General features: G+C 44.3%; 1 protein-coding gene across 2 annotated transcripts in view; it reads left to right on the top strand.

The window, feature by feature from the left end:
- ATG4C (autophagy related 4C cysteine peptidase) overlaps nt 1-14,040 on the top strand; it is a 69,360-nt gene extending 55,320 nt beyond the window's left edge. Inside the window, exon 11 of one of the 2 annotated variants that reach the window (XM_056122232.1) lies at nt 12,957-14,040. In XM_056122232.1, coding sequence (XP_055978207.1) covers nt 12,957-13,124 — 168 coding nt within the window. In that variant the 3' untranslated portion in view covers nt 13,125-14,040. The remainder of the gene's footprint in view (nt 1-12,956) is intronic. The other variant, XM_056122233.1, reaches the window with a different exon arrangement.
- Nucleotides 14,041-16,812: the final 2,772 nt, after the last annotated feature.

Here is a 16,812-nt window from a genome sequence, read left to right as displayed (position 1 = left end):
ACTCCTGGTCGTGACGGTGATATTTAATGTGGGCCTGAGCGTGCAGGCTTCATCTCTGTGGGCGTAGGGAGAGGGAATGAGACTCGCAGCAAAGGGAGAACTACAGGGACGGCACGGGGACGAGGGCATGTCAGGCTACTCTAGAGCGCGGGGAACTGTCCGGTTTGTCAGGGACAGGATTTTTGTCTTCTGAGTGAATCAGCCCGGCGATGGCACCCGCCTTGGAATCTCCGTTAAAGCATCATTTATATTCCCTCCTTCTTCCCATCATTTATATTTCCTCCTTCTTCCCTTCCCTCCTTCCCTCCTTGTTTTGCTCTTGTCCTGATGACGGGGCTCCATCACCTGCCCGGCTGTTGAACTCGCTGATGGCACTCGGCTGGTGGCGCCCATATAGACTTGGCTCACTAAGCCTCTGTGATGGGTACTCGCACCCGGGCCCACCAGGGTGAGCTCTCGAGCCGACGTGGCGCTCGCTTGCCGGGGCTGCACAGTGGGTCCATGCTGGCAGTTGTATCCTCTGCTCATCAGTCTCAGGTGGTGCCACTAGGGGTCATGCCCCTCACTTTGGGGCAGGCACCCCCCTGGCCAAGGGGCAGCTGGGGACGTCACAGACCACAGAGCTGCCTGGTTCCCACTCAGCACATGTGGAGTGCTGGGACTCTCAGCTCAGAACCACATGCTTGCCGGGCAGCTGCTCGACGCCTCTGCGCGATTCCCCTGGGGCCCCGGGAGTGTGCACCGTTAGCAGGTCGCCCAAGTAACATAATACTGCGCTCCACCTAGGGCCAGAAAGGTAGTACAGTGGGTAGGGCACTTGCCTGGCTTGCATCTGACCAGGTTCCATCCCTGGAACCGCATATGGTCCCGCGAGCACTGCCAGGAGCAGTTCCTGAGTGCAGAGTCAGGAGTGACCCCTGAGCAGTGCTAGGTGTGGCTCCAAACACCATCTCCCCACCAGAATATTACACAGCAAATCTAAGTGCCTTGAGCACAGGTATAAGAAAAAGTGTAACAGGAGGACAGATATTTTCACAGTTGTATGATTATTTGCATTCACATTAGAATAATTAGTGTATGATATGTTTTTCCTGTTTATTATTGATTCATACAAGGCTGTGAGAGTTAAAAGTGTTGAAAAGAAAGATACTTGTCAGTTATAATGGAAATGATGTTCACAGTAAAATAACAAAGGAGGTATATAACTGTCCCAAGCATTGGGAACACAGCTATATGAATTAGTGATGAGTGAGGCTGGACAAGGAAGTTGTAATAGTGTTGTGGAGAGTCTTGAATGCCAGGCTGAAGATGTTTGTACTTAGGCAAAAAAATAAAAGTTATTTTATGAAATTAACCTTAAGCATACAGAAACACAGGGGATAATATAATACACATATATATTTGAATATAAGTATGATATGATAAGCACATTTTGCACTTTCTGTCACATATTTTAACAGGCATTTTTGCCTTCCACAAGATCCTGTGTTTCAAAGAGCCAAATTACCCTTTCTGATTCCTGTATTGTTCCCTATACTGCTCTGCTTCCTTCTGGAATCTTTTGCTTCACTTTGAAGAAATTCCTTCCCTCTGTCTTTTTGGGCTCTTTGCCAGTGATAATTCTCTCATTTTCATTGGTTTGAATGCATCATTATATTGTCTTCATTAAAAAAAGGAAAAACTGAAATTTTTTATAGCAAGCTGATAGCATAGTTGCCAGTCTAGTGCCAATAATGTGGGTTTTTTTTTTCCTTGAGCCGTTGGGAGTAAGTTCACAGTACAGTGCCCATGTAACCCTTGCATGCTGGAACATGCAGAGCCTGTGACGCCAGTTTCTCCCCTAGCTACAACCGTTGGAACCAGCAGAAGAGCGTTGAGTGTTCTCACTGCCAACTCTGAGTCTTCAGATTCTGAGACTTGTCCCGGTACTGCTCTGGCTGCTGCGAGGACCCTGTTCAGAAGAACGTGTGGCATTTCTGTATGTTGTTTCTCCCTCTATTTGGAACACCCCATTCTTCCCTGCCTTTCACAGTGCACGGATGCTTTGGATAACAGGACAGGTTTCTTTGTAGCTCTTGTCTTTAGGTTTTCACGAGGTACTCTTGGCATTGTTATCAGTTTACCCCCTCAGTCTGGGTGCACTTGGTTTTTTTCTTTTTGTTTGTTTTTTTTCCTTTCCTCGCAGGTCTTCAGGTTATGCTGAAGATAAAAGTGCGTCTCTGTGTTCTTCTCTTTCTCCCTTCGTCGTGGTTGGCACAGATTTAAAATCGTCCATTCTTTGCTCATGGGAGCTTTGATCCTTGATTAAAGTGCTACTACCACGTGCCAGTCGCTTCCACCTGCCAAGTAGACCAGGGTGAGCCCCTCCCCTTAGCCTGTGCCCCCTCCCTACCCCCGCGCACCCCAGCTTTATCTAGTGCCTTTTGAAGTTTATTCCGTGGGAGTGAAGGTGGTAGGGAAATCTTGCCTTGGCCATTGATGTACTCCTGCTGCGTGGAATTCTGGGTGAGCCATCGGGCTGTGTTTTAGGAACTTCAAATATATTCTCTGTGTCTTTTCAGCTTTCATCTTTGTGGTTTTGGTTCTTGTGGCACCAGGGGTCAAACCCAGGGCCTCATGCCTCAAGGAGTCCTTGGTTTTGGGTTTATTCCAACAGTTGCATTATCTACTTAATCCATGTCTCATGGTTATTCCTAGTGATGGTGTTAATCTCTGAGCAGTGGTCTTCTGGGTAGCTGTATTAATAAATTGCTTGTTTCAGCTATGAAAGTTATAGGCTATAACTTAAAAATAAAAAGTTCTGGGTCCAGAGAGATAGTACAGAGATTAAGAGCTCATCTTGCATGTGGCCGACCCAAGTTTGGTCCCTGGCACCACCAGGAGTGATAACAAATCACAGAGTAAGCCCTCAGTACCACTGCGTGGAACTCAGAAATAAAATAAAATAAAATAAAATAAGATCATCTACCACAAAAAAATCCTAACCCCCAAACTACATTTAGTTCTGTAGTTCATTGGAATTTTACCATATTAAAATGACTGTAGTATTCATAGAAGATGAGGTTACATCGTTCTCTAATATCCATTCCAAGAAAACTTTTTTTTTCTTTTTGGGTCACACCCAACGATGCACAGGGGTTACTCCTGGCTCATGCACTCAGGAATTATTCCTGGCGGTGCTTGGGGGACCATATGGAATGCTGGGAATTGCACCCGGTCGGCCCCGTGCAAGGCAAACACCCTACCTGATGAGTTATCGCTCCAGCCCAAAACTTGTTTTTGTTTTTTTTTAAAATAAATTTTAAAGTAAATAAACCGGGCCTTGAGATACAGTACAGGAGCTAAGAGACTTGCTTGTATGCGGCCAACCCCTGGCACTACATATGGTCCCCTGAGCACTGCCAGGAGTGACCTCTGAGCAAGAACCTGGAATCAGCCTGAGCACCCTTGGGTGTGACCCATCCCCGCTGCCCCCAATAGAAGAAACTGAAGAAAGCAGGGAGATTGCAGAGAGCCTGAATCAGCCCCGAGCAGTAGGTGCTTATTTCTTCAGCAGTCGGTGTCTTGCTATAGACAAAGGTGCTGTACACCCAGAGCCCCAGTTCCCAGGCATCGGGGCTGGTGACCGCCGCTGGTGTGGCATGGAAAGACGAAATCTTCCCTCGGCACAGTGACTCCGGGGACGATCCAGATGCCCACCCCAGCCCCAGTGATGGGAAGATGCAGACTCCCCAAGGAGATTAATGATCGTCGTTTTGAAGTTTTCTTCTTTGGTTTGTTTGTCTTTCTTTTTTTTTTCTTTCCAGTCTCCCAGTTTTGCATGGGAAACTTCCCCCTGAGTAACTGTGTATTCCTTAACTGGTATAACCCCGAGTAACTTCCTGTGTATTCCTAGTCAGGATGGAGGCCCTGAGCACTGTCAGAGCGGGTCTTTCAGCTTGCACTTCTTTCTCCTCAGGTGACCAGGCATTGAGCTTGCCCCTTCCTTGGTGGCCCTCATGTGCTCACAGGCCAGTTTCTTTCCCCTAAGGGCGCTGCTACGTGCTTTCAGAGCCAGGTGCTGCCCTCTCGGGAGGTGGGGGGGAGGGGGCGGCGGGGGGGGGGGGGCCTATCTCCTACCAGCGCTCCAGGGAGGTGGGCAGAGAAAGGTGTGGGTGGGGGTCACTGCTCAGCGCTTCATGCCGTCGCTTCACCCTCCTGCATCTAGCCTCACCCCTACGCCTCGCATGCCAGAGTCTTGAGCCCTGTTTGGTTTTCTGAGGAAATTTTATCATCTCACACGGCTGCTGCTGGGGGCTCTCTGGAGGGGACCAGGGGCAGGGAGGGACTAGGGAGCTGAATCTCGCTGCAGACATGCACTGAATTTTCTTCTTTTCAGTTCTGTGCAAGCTCACTCTGTGTTTGTGTCTTTCTGTATCGTTCCTCCCCCTCCCCCCAAGTTCTGCAGGTGGAATGAAATGGGCCTGAGAGCCCCTTTGCTCCACCCCTTCCCTGCCCCTGTGCCCCCCCCCCCCCCATTAACTCCATCTTCTCCCACACTTGGTTTGTCTTCTTCTCACCTGTTCCCAGTAACAGCTACTGCCCAGGAAGTACTCCTGTTGGCCGGGATGATGCGTTACCAGATAGTGAGGCCAGAACATCTCAAAAGCAAGTCTTAGGGAATCAGTCATTTGTTTATGGAATGAATGTCAACACAGGCAAAATATTGATGCCAGGAGCCATTATCCCCGGCCTCCATCACAGAATTGGTACTGCAGCTGCCGAATACTCAAGACCAGGGGATCTTAGTGGGTCTTCTTCACAGTATCTGACAGTCTCCCAGGATGTCAGATACTGTGCCCAAGATGTAAATGAGCGTGTTTAATCTACACAAACCTTCCAAGGAAAGTCTTGCGAGCTCGGTTGTTCAGCAGTGGATCAGGACACTGACAAGGGCTCAGTAACTTTGCAAGCAGGTTACAGTCATAAACGATCATGCAGAGACTCCAGCCACAGTTGAATTCAGGGATCTGGGTTCATCGTCACGCCCCTCCAGTCCTACGAAGCCGCCGATGCACGCTTCTGGCCGTTGGCTCTGGCCTCTGGATTTCGGGGCCTGGAGAACCCGTTACTTTCTTGGATGTCTCTTTTCACTGGGGGGACAGAGCATTATGGCTAAGAAAAAGCTTTCCTTATGTTGAGTTGGAACCAGCCTCGCATAACTTTTATTTCTTCGTCTCAGAGAATCAGAAGAGATGTTTGCGTTCTTGCTTAGGACAAACACTCCCATCTCCTCAAAGGGCACACAGTTTTCCCCACTTTCACTATTTGATAATGCCTTTATTTTTTTTGATAATTCCTTTGGAAATCATTTTATTGCATGAACTCTGTGCCCACAATGATAGACCCCCACCCTTCCAGCTCTGTAGTCTCCAATTAGAAATCTGAGGGAAATTTTCCTTTTCAAGGTCTTTTTTTTTTTTTTTTTGCTTTTTTGGGTCCCACCCGGCGATGCTCAGGGGTTACTCCTGGCTCAGGCACTCAGGAATTGCTCCTGGTGGTGCTCGGGGGACCATATGGGATGCTGGGAATCGAACCTGTGTCGGCCATGTTGGCTGCGTGCAAGGCAAACGCCCTACCCGCTGTGCTATTGCTCCATCCCGCAAGGTCTTTTTTTTAAAAAAAGAAAAAAAAAAGAAAAGAAAAGAAAAAGGGAAAAAAAAACCCTGGAATGTTAATGATAGGCACTCTTGATTTCCTTGAAAATCTTCAGGGGCTTATCGTGTCATTGGGAAGACACGAGAGGGATATTAAGGACAAATGACTGCACAGGAGCATATTTAAGAAATGCCAGAAGAATAACGTGGTAATAGTGGTGGCAATAATGATAGCGGCGACCACATTTGACACCCAGGCATTCTGCTATGCGCCTTGTATATATCAGCTGATTTAATCACAATTCCACCAACACAATCGTCACTGTGGAGGATCAGGCACTTGCCCAGTGCCACGTGGTCCTTAAGGGCCAGCCGGGCTTTGAGCTCGGACTGTGTAAGGTCCGTGGCCTCTGATTCTCCGACCCTGCACTGAGCACACCCAGGGCCTGGGAGCAAGGGAGGGACGCTGCAGCCTTGAACTCCGTGGAAAGCGGAAGCGGTGCTGAGCTGGGATGGAGGAGTGGGAGTTTGTACCCAGAAAGGAAGGGCGAGGGGTGGTGGGGTGTGAGGGGCAGCAGGAGCCCTGGGGGAGAAGGTTGGAGGTTTACAGTGGAACGCCCGCAGGAGAGTGCCACCAAAAGCCTGTGTGAGCTGGCCATCCCGTGGCCCTCTCCTTCTGCCGAACGGTTATCTTCTCTGAGCCAGCCGTGCGTGTGACCTCCTCCCCACTGGCGTCTACCCCAGGGCCTTGGCGTCTGAGTTCTTGTCTCACGGCAGCCTTCCCATCCTTCCTCACCCCTCCCCCTGCTGCTTTATCTTGCCTCTTCCCTTTTTCTCTGCTGTGCTTAGTGGTTGCAGTGACCAGGGTGCTCTTCCGAGGCGCTTGTGCTGGCAAAAGGGACCACTAAGACAATGATGGTTGGAGAGATTGGTCGGGAAGGGAGATGTGTGCTAAAAACAGATAAAGGACCAAACATGATGGCCTCTCAGTATCCGTATTGCAAACCATAATGCCCAAAACTATAGAATACGGGGGAAATTTTTGACCAGCAAGGCAGGGGGGAGGGTGGGAATGGGGGGCTATATTGGAGAGACATTGGTGGTGGGAAATGTCTACTGGTGGAGGGATGGATGTTTGAACATTGTATGATTGCAACTCAGACATGAAAGCTTGTAACTGTATCTCACAGTGATTCAATTAAAAAAAAAAAAGCAGTGTAATGAGGGTCACTGCTGCTAGAAAGAGTCAGGCGGGGAGGTCGTTTTCTGTCGGGATGAGCAAGTTGAATTCTGATGGTGCAACACGCCTCCCCTAGCTGTGGGGGGCAGTGTGGTATAGGGGTTGTAACGGAACCAGCCAACTGACCGCTCAAATCCTGACTCCGTTACTCACTGCGTGAACTTGTACAAGTCACCCAACCCTTCGCCATTTGAATAGGCTCAAGGAGATGACACGGAGAGTATAAAACCTAATGGAGGAAGGGTTGAAACGGAGAGGAGATAACATTTTTGAGAGAGACGATGGACTAGACAGAGAAGATAGATCAATACTTGCTTGAGTCATCGCTGCGTTTTCAAAAATACCGAGAAAAATGTGCAGTCATGACAGAGAGGGGAAAGAAATCGCTCAGAAAATAGGAGAAACAGGAAAAGCAAAATATTACAGAAATCAAGGGCAAGTGACTATTTTAAGAAAGAAATGCTCAGCAGTATCGATTATGGTATAAATATCAAGAGGCTGGAAATTAATGAAAGATCTTTTTCCCTGAGGACGAGGAGAGTATTTTCAGTACAGTAGTGAGGGGTCAAAAGTTGATTTACAGGAATTTTAGATGGATTGGTGAGGGGTTCAGTAAACAGGCACACACTTAAGTTACCTGATGCAGTGATTCCACTATATGAAGTCACTTGATCACTTGACTTCCCGTTAATCGTCGATTTGCTCGAGCAGGCGCCAGTAACGTCTCCATTTGTCCCTGCCGCGTGCTAGTGTAGCCCAATGGCCTCTGTTCGCTCTAGGAACATGAAGAGCCTCAAACCGATTCGTTGTGGCAGCCTCGTTCGGCCTTGAGATCTTATCGGCCTCTCCTTCCTCATCCTTCTCAATGCTGCCATATTGGTGATGCCTTCAGGGTCAGGGGAATGAGACCCATTGTAATTACTGGTTTTGGCATATCGAATACACAATGGATAGCTTGCAAGGCTCTGCTATGCGGGCGGAATACTCTCGGTAGCTTGCCAGTCTTTCCGAGAGGGGCAGAGGCTTTTGGGGCGACCTCTAATCGCCCTTGTAGGTGTTACCATATTTGAACCCTATCAAATATGGTACGGCAATTCCGGAAGATGGGTATTTAGTGTCTTATAATGTGTCGCGCGGCCCCCAGAGCTCCATATTCTTGCTATCTGGACATAAAGAGAGAAGAAGGAGTGGTCCATTGTGTGTATCACTTCTTATTCAGTCCTTTCTCAATAGGCAGGTGGATACTTAGGTTTTTTAAAGAGGGCTGTGGATGTGGATTAGTAGTAGAACACTTACCTTTTGTGGATTTAGGCCCCTTTTTGGTCTCGCACGACCCCCCCAAAAATTGTTTCCAGTTTTTGGCTATTGTAAATACTGCTGCAATCAACGTGGTAGGTTACATATTTTTGAGTTTGAGTGTTTGTAATTGGGGGGGGGGGTAAAAAGTGGGGTTATTCCAGAAGTGGGGTAACTGTCACTGTCACTGTCCTCCCGTTGTTCATCAATTTGCTCGAGCGGACCCAGTAACATTGTGAGACTTGTTACTTGTGTTTGGCATATCGAACACGTCCCGGGTAGCTTGCCAGGCTCTGCCGTGCGGGCGAGATACTCTCAGTAGCTTGCTGGGCTCTCCGAGAGGGGCGGAGGAATCGAACTCAGGTCAACCATGTTGGCTGCGTGTAAGGCAAACGCCCTACCCACTGTTCTATCGCTCTAGCCTAGGGATAACTAGAGAGAATGGAATTCCTGCTTTTAAATTTTCGTTTGTTTATTTTGGGTATGATATCTGGTAGGGCCCAGGGGCTACTGCCACCTCAGTGCTCAGGGGTTATTCTTTTTTTGGTTGGGGGGGGTCACACCCAGAGATGCTCAGGGGTTACTCCTAACTTTGCACTCAGGAATCACTCCTGGTGGTGCTCAGGGGACCATATGGGATGCTGGGAATTGATCACCGACCGGCCACATACAAGGCAAACACCCTACCTGCTGTGCTATTGCTCCAGCCACCCCAGAGGTTATTCTTGGTGCTCAGGATCCTGCGGTGCTGGGGATGAACCCAGGCCTCCTGCGTGCAACCTGCGAGTGATCCCTCTGGCTCCTTCCAGGACTGAACTCCATGTTGAGTTCTTTTTGTGTGTGTGCACGCTGTTGAGTGGTGACCTCGTGTGACTTTGCTCGTGCCTCTTCAGTTTTCCAGTCACAGTTGACCCAAGCGACTTGCCCCGCTCCGCTCTGCAGTTCCTCTTCTGTCCTTGGCCAGAGATGGGTTGTCCCTGTCTGAGCGGGTTTCTTTCTGGGCTCTCCGGCCCATCCCAGGAATCGGTGTGTTTTCATTTCTGTACTATGCTGCATATGGTTTTCTCTGTTTGCATTGGGGCTTTTTGGTGCTGGGGTTGAGCCCCGGCTTCTCCCGGCCAACAGCATGTCTCCCCTCCCCGTTGCTGTCCGATTGCTTTGAAGTTGACTTTGGCGTTGGGAATGTGATGCCTTCATTTCCACGCCCCCAGAATTTTTTTTTTCTCACTCTTTGGGACATTTTATCGTTCCAAACGCAATTTGTCATTTGTTGCTCCATATCTGTGAGGGATGCTGTTTGAATTTTGAAGGGGATTGCACCTGCATGGAAGCTACATGTTGCTTTCTATTATATAGCCCCTTTAGTGATGTTAATTTTTCTTATCCACGAATAAAAAAAATCTTTGTATCTGCAGTATCTCATCAATATCAATGATTTTAAGTATGTAGACTCTTCATTTCCTTATTTAAACTTATTTCAAGACATTTAATTTATTTTGATGGGATTATAAATGAGATGGCTAGGCGTATATCTCCGTGGCATATTCTAGATGCGTTTTTATTTTTTAAACGTGTTATGCTACTGAATGGTAGTATACATGCAATTATGCAGATTTTGAGGGTAATGTTGACTATATTGGTTTGAACTACATTTAGTTTTCACATTATGGACTGACTTTACCACCTAACTCCCACATAAACTGTAGCCCCACTGTGGTGGATTTAGACCATATAACTTTAGACTGCTTCCTGCCAGATGCAGTTTTACACATGTGGTGACAGAGAAACTAGTTGGAGAAGTTTTGGGTTTGGGATCCATCTCCTGGATCTGGATCTGTGCTTATAACCCTTATAACCATGGGCTCTGTGAAGGAAGAATTTGTTCAACTGATGTCCCTCAGTTGTGTGTGGGTGTGTGTGTGTTCTTTTTTTTTTCAAATTCTGAAAATTTTCAGATAGGGAAAATGTAATAAAAATATTTGACCTTTTGGGGCCAGAGAGATAGTACAGCGGGAAGGGTGCTTGTCCTGCATGTGGCCGACCTAGGTTTGATCCCTTGTACCACATATGGTCCCCAAGTACCACCGGGAGGGATCCCTGAGCACTGTTGTGTATGGCTCCAAAACCAAAACAAAAATATTTGACCTCTTGAAAAATAAATTATCATTTTCTTTTTAGATAATAAAATTGCCTCAGTGTTTCTTTTGTTATGTTGTATAATAGAAGATAAATGGCCTATTTTGAAGTATTGTTAAGCAGACCAACCACTTTTGAAACTTTTTAAAAAGCAACCAAGATAATAAATTCATTCATCTTTATAAATTGTTTTTTCTAATTATAGGAAATACTTGTTCATTTGAACAAAAGATTTTTTTAAAGGGCCAAATCTTTCATTTAGATAACTTAGGTATTTTGTTTCATTTTGCCTAGACTTTTAAAACTCATTTAAAATTATTTTAACATAAGTGAGGTTCAGTAGGGCTGGAGTGGTAGCACAGCGGTAGGGCGTTTGCCTTGCACACAGCCAGCCCAGCCGAGCCAGGTTCGATTCCTCCGCCCCTCCCAGAGAGCCTGGCAAGCTACCGAGAGTATTCAATATGCCAAACACAGTAACACGAAGTCCCACGATGGAGACGTTATTGGGCCTGCTCGAGCACATTGATGAACAACAGGAGGACAGAGGTTCAATATTGTCTGTAGACCATGTAGCCCCCCCAAACTAAAATAATATATATCACAAAGTTATTAAATAATTTTAATTTAAAAAAGTTTGTATAGTCTTTAAGTGGATTATAAACCATGTCAGAGATAATCTAATGTAGATTTTTTAAAACTAGATTTTATATATTATGAGAAATTTTTAAATTTTGGTGTGTTCTTTCTTATGAAAAGTGAACATGGTTTTTGGGGCCAGAGAGATAAGTTACCTTGCATGCAGCCAACATAGGTGTGACCTCTAGCATCACAAAAGGGATCCCTGAGCCCTGCCAGGAGTGATCCCTGAGCACAAATAGGTGTGCTCCCCCCATCCCTGCCCCAGCCCCTCAAATAAAAAAAGACAAAAGGGAAAACTTTTTTTTTACTTTCTCATAAAAGTTTTCACAATAAAATTTGAAAGCAGCAGTTATCCTTTTATAAAAAGTATCTAAAGCACTTTATTTTCACTATTATTGTTATTATTCAGTTTGGGGCCACACCCAGGATGCTTGGGGGGATACTCCTGGCTCTATTCTTCTAGGAATTAACTCTGACAGTTCTTGAGGGACCATGTGGAGTTCTGGGGATCAAAGGGCAAGACAAGCGCCCTTTCTGCCATGCCATCTCTTCAACCCCTAAAACGTTTTACTACGATATGTAGAGCTGGAGAAAGTTTTATGTGGCATGCGGACAAGTCATTGATTCATGAATTAATATCTCATCAGTTCATTATTAATTTATCTCTTTGTTGTTGTTGTTGCTATTATTATGTCATTCTGGGAAAATGATAGAAATGGTTTGGGCCTCAGTTTTCTAGTTCATATAACGAGACTGAGGTAGGCATTTTAATTTTCATCTCTTCTAAAATTACTTCTCCTCCGGCATGCTATGCATCGGTGTTGTTAATAGGTTATCATTAGCCTTATTGATTGATTCTGTGGTGCTGGGGCTCAGACCCGAGGCCTCACAAAAGTCACCAGCCCCACCCTGTTGGAGCTGGTGAGTCCCAGACCCACCGAGGTTAAAAAAGGCTGTGGATGTTGCCTGCAGAATTCTAGGTCTTGCCTTTTCCACTTTTAAGTCATGCAGTGTGACTTCAGAAGGTGTGTCCAGTGGGGATTATTACTACTGCGTGTTAGGACGCTGTTGTGGGGAGACAGAGATGCTCAGATGCTGCAGCACGGGCTGTGTGTGCGGGTGGGCCCAGAGAACAGCCTCCAGCACCAACAGTCCTTGAGCACTGCCAGATGCGGCCCCAAGCGACAGAAACGCACACTCTCCTCTTTTCCTTGTTGATCTTATGATTGCAGAAATAGTTGTCCAAATGCCAGAATCTGAAAAATCAATAAGTAATTTAAAAGCACCCCAAACTTTTTAAAAGTAAGTTTTTGTTATTGCTTTTGATCATTTCAAGAATGCTCTAAGATAAGGTTTGGGCTCTTTTTAACTTTTTCAGTGACACCCAGGTAGTGATTTCAGATTCTTTCAGGGTAAATTGTGAAACTGAGGTTAGAATGGACCTTCTGACTCAGTTGCTTGCTTCTTATCCTCTGTTACAGTACAGAAATCTTCACCATGCTTCATTGAAGTTGAGAAACCAGTTTATTGCATCGTCTGTTACTACCAAAAGGAGAGCAACTTAACTTTTTAATTTAAAGTTTTTGAACTAATTTGACTAGAAGACTTACTGTGAAGGTGGTTACTGAGGACCGTTTTTGAGCCACACCCGGAAGTGCTTAAGGTGTTCTCCTGGCTCTGAGCTCAGGGACAGGCAGGGCTCAGGGGACCATATAAGATGCTGGGGATCAAACCTGGTCAGCTGCATGCAAGGCAAACGCCCTACCTGCTTCACTGTTTCTTTGACCCGGGAGTGATAATATTCTTATTTTTGAGGGCTTTATCCTAATGGAGAAACAGTTATTTAGCTGAGGAACTTACTGTCTTTTTTGTCAGACCTATAGAGTAATTTCATCAAGTATACACGAAAATCTAAGGAGAGATTCCTAGCTGAAACATTTGATTTCACCAGGTGGTCTTGCTGGGCATGTGACATCCAATAAAGGGGGTCTCTTCTACTTTTGTTACAGATGCTGACTATTTCTTCTAAGGAGAAATATCCCTTGTTTACTTTTGTGAACGGTCATTCAAGAGACTATGATTTCACATCTACTACCGCCAATGAAGAAGACCTTTTTTCGGAGGAAGAAAAGAAAAGATTGAAACGATTTAGCACGGAGGAGTTTGTTTTGCTTTAAAGATATGCACATTTTTGCTTGGTGAGAAGAACTCCTTTGACAGGATAAAAATGAAGAAAAACATGTACTTAAAACTGGTTTATTTTCACAAAAATCTTTAATTTTATATGTTCTTTTAAAAAAAAGAACATTTGAAAATATACACATTTTAAAGCTATTTTTCTGAATGAGAAGTGATTTAATGAATCTTGATTTCTAATAAACATAAGTGACTCTGCTAATGATAACTACTTTACCTGCAACACTGCCAGTCTTCAGATTCTTACAGCTGAGGCCACAAGTCACCAAAATGGTTTGTGATATTGGTCCCCAAATTGGGATAATCAGATAGTTTTTTTTTTTAATACGATTGAACCAAAAAGCCAGAGAATGAATCTTCGGTCCTAGTGTCCTGATATTAATGCAACCAAAGGATATTCTTGGATCTATCTTGATCTATTATGTAGTAAGCGTTAGTGTGATTGGCACAGTTACATACATAAGCAGAATTGTGAGTTCAGGAAATACTCAGTGTGATTTTATAATGACTCCTCATTTTGCTTGCTGTTGAGCCTTCTTTGTGGAGTCAATACAAAATATTGGTTTCCCCCAGATATATAGGGTATTAATAATAACCGTATCCCGTCAACTGAGATAAAGGCATTTATAAGACAGGAGTGGTGTTTGTACCCTATTTCAAAAATGAATTGAAGAGGATCTCTATTTATTATACAGTTCTCTAAATCTAAAGATACTACCAAGCTGTCAATAGCTGCTCCCTGTGTGGTTTTTGCTATTTGTGTAAATCAGTGTAGTGGTGTTAGAAGCTCAGGCCATCTCTGAGGTAAGTCCGCCATGTTTATTATGTGCTACTTGTAGGTTAATTTGTGATATAAAAAATATGAGTTATTATTGAGTCAGCCTTCTAAAATGAATACTTTAATAAAGATGTAAGAACGTAAAATGCCTTTGTTTTGGTTTTAATGGAATAATTTTGATCATCTCATTTGAAAAGTCATCATCGCAAATGAATTCTGTTTATATTGAAGGCAAATGGTACTGTGGCTGTGAAAGCGAAATGTTGGCTTACTTCATGGAGCATTTGTCTGTCAGTGTGGAAAGGGACTTTGAAAGACAGAAAATTGCATACCATTTAAAGTCGTTGATCTCTTCCATTAGAAAGCCTGTTTGTGGAGTTTGTAGAGTTGTATGCAGAACCAAAGTGGGGTGAGCAGATTGCTCGAGGATGCCTGATTATAGAGTCTGGTTTGGCCGTTTTCCAGTGTGATTAGTTTATTGCAAAGTGAAATAAGTTCTGAGATCTAAAATTTTCAAAATCTGGACAATTAAGTCCAGTACCAGTTTTTCTAGCATAAAATAAGAACAAACGGCTAGTAGTATGTTTGCTTTTATATTTTGCATCTAAATAAGGTTAACTTGTCATACTTAGGCTATTTCACAGGATTCTATTAACAAAACATCATCAAATGAGAGCACCTGTACCTTCTGAGAATGCAAGATCCAAAGTCTCTCTCTCTCTCTCTCTCTCTCTCTCTCTCTCTCTCTCTCTCTCTCTTTGTCTCTCTCTCTCAGCCTCTCCTCCTTCCCTGCCTCCCTCCTTCTGTTTTTGGGGCCACACCAGGTAGTGCTCAAAGTTTATTTCTGGTTTGTGCTCAGGGATCACTTCTGACAGAATTCAGAGGAGCAGAACCTCCTTGGTTTCCCCCAGATATATAGGGTATTTATAATAACCATATCCCATCAAATGAGATAGAGGCATTTATAAGACAGGAGTAGTGTTTATACCCTATTTCAAAAATGAACTGAAGAGGATCTGTATTTATTACACAGTTCTCTAAATCTAAAGATACTGCCAAGATGTCATTAGCTGCTTGGTGGCCAGGATTCAGTGTGGGTTGCAACATGCATCTTAACCTCTGTACAATCTGCCTGGCCTTATAGGTGTTCTCTTTCAAGAATTGTATAAATACTTAGAGTTGTATAATAGCACCATTACTTTCTCAATATATTTGGTAATCATTTTGAAGTCAGATGAATGAAACAAAATTACCCCTGGACAAAGTTGAAGTGACAGGAGATGGAAGCTTCTTTCATACGAAATAATACCGAAAATCTGAGGCTAATTCAGACAAACACATCTTACAGTCACTGTCATGATTGAGAATAAGGGTTTGCAATTGGCGATATGGGGATTCTAGGCACAGAAATGTGTCCAGTACTAGATCTGAATGAATACATATATGCCTGAAAATTGAGTCACCAAGGAGATAGGGGTGCAGGCACTGCCCGAGGAAACGGACCTCAGGTTCAATTCCCAGCACTGCATGGTCCCCCAAACACTGCTGGAAGTAGCCCCCACAAAATGAGGTACTGTTCCCTTTACCTTGCCAATTAATTGACACTCAAGTGAGGGCAGCTAAAAGTGGTGTTATCGTTTATTGAAAATGCAGCCACCCAGACTACAGCATGAGATTTCAAACAGAAGATCGGTATATTCTTATTTCAGACTCGGTTTTGAACACAGATTTCATTTCAAGTTCTGACAGCCAGTAAACTCAATCAGTAAAGCTTATGGATGATCTCTTTTCTCCTGGAATAAAGGAAAGTAAAAACGGACAAGATTCTAAGATGGACGTTCTGTTAGAATTATGAGTGCAGGATCTTCCATTTGGACGTCAATATCCAGAGACTAGATTTTACCATTAACATTTAGAAATGAATTTTTAAAATTCTTGATGTGACTTTCTTCTGATGGTGAAGGTTTCTTTTCTCTCTCTTCTTCATAAGATGTGACACTTTGAATCCCCTTTTGTCAGTTTATTAACCACCAGCAGGCAATCTTGAGAGACATTTGCTGAATGAGTGAATGAAAAGATCTTTTATAGTATAAGTATATCCAAAAGAATTTCCCTGGGGTATCCATTTTTTTTCATTTTTATATTAAACTAAGCCCATTAAATCTCTACTAGGGAGAAGACAACTATAGAGGATTAAGATTTTAGGTTACTTTTGTGTTAACCTTAGGATTTAACTTTTTTGGAGACCAAAGAGTCCGAAAAATATGTAGTTGTATGCCATAAAAAAACACAAAACAAAACAGGAAAAAGGACTTTTTATATAATACTTCTTCAGACTCAGGCCAGAAATCTCCGCTTTCACATATCTCTAGTTACTTCCCATTATTTCATCTGAAAAGTACTGTATTTCTGGTCAAACCTTAGTAATTCAGCTTCCCCCTGCCCCATTCTTCTTCCTAACTATTAAAAGTAAGTAAAGTAAAGGCCCTCCCGTTGATCATCGATTTGCTCGAGCGGGCCCAGTAACGTCTCCATTGGAGACTTTGTTGTTACTGTGTTTGGCTTATCGAATAGGTCATGGAGAGCTTGCCAGGCTCTGCCCTGCGGGCGAGATACTCTCGGTAGCTTGCCGGGCTCTCCGAAAGGGGCAGAGGAATCGAACTCGGGTCGGCCACGTTGGCTGCGTGCAAGGCAAACGCCCTACCGCTGTGCTATCGCTCCAGCCCCTTCCTAACTATTAAGAAAAGTTTTTATTTTCTTGGTTTGTCACAGTAACTTGCGTTTCACATTCAGGTCTTTTTGACTGTATACAGTCATATATAACCAATAAAACAATAGTCTGGGTTTCCCAAAAACAGGAAGCAAAAGGAAGACCAGGTGATTAAAAACAC

The sequence above is a fragment of the Sorex fumeus genome, unplaced genomic scaffold (genome assembly GCF_029834395.1).
Source record: "Sorex fumeus unplaced genomic scaffold, SorFum_2.1 ptg000045l, whole genome shotgun sequence".
NCBI lineage: Eukaryota > Metazoa > Chordata > Mammalia > Eulipotyphla > Soricidae > Sorex > Sorex fumeus.
The sequence above is the reverse complement of the archived record's forward strand: the minus strand, read 5'-3'. Positions and strand labels throughout refer to the sequence as shown.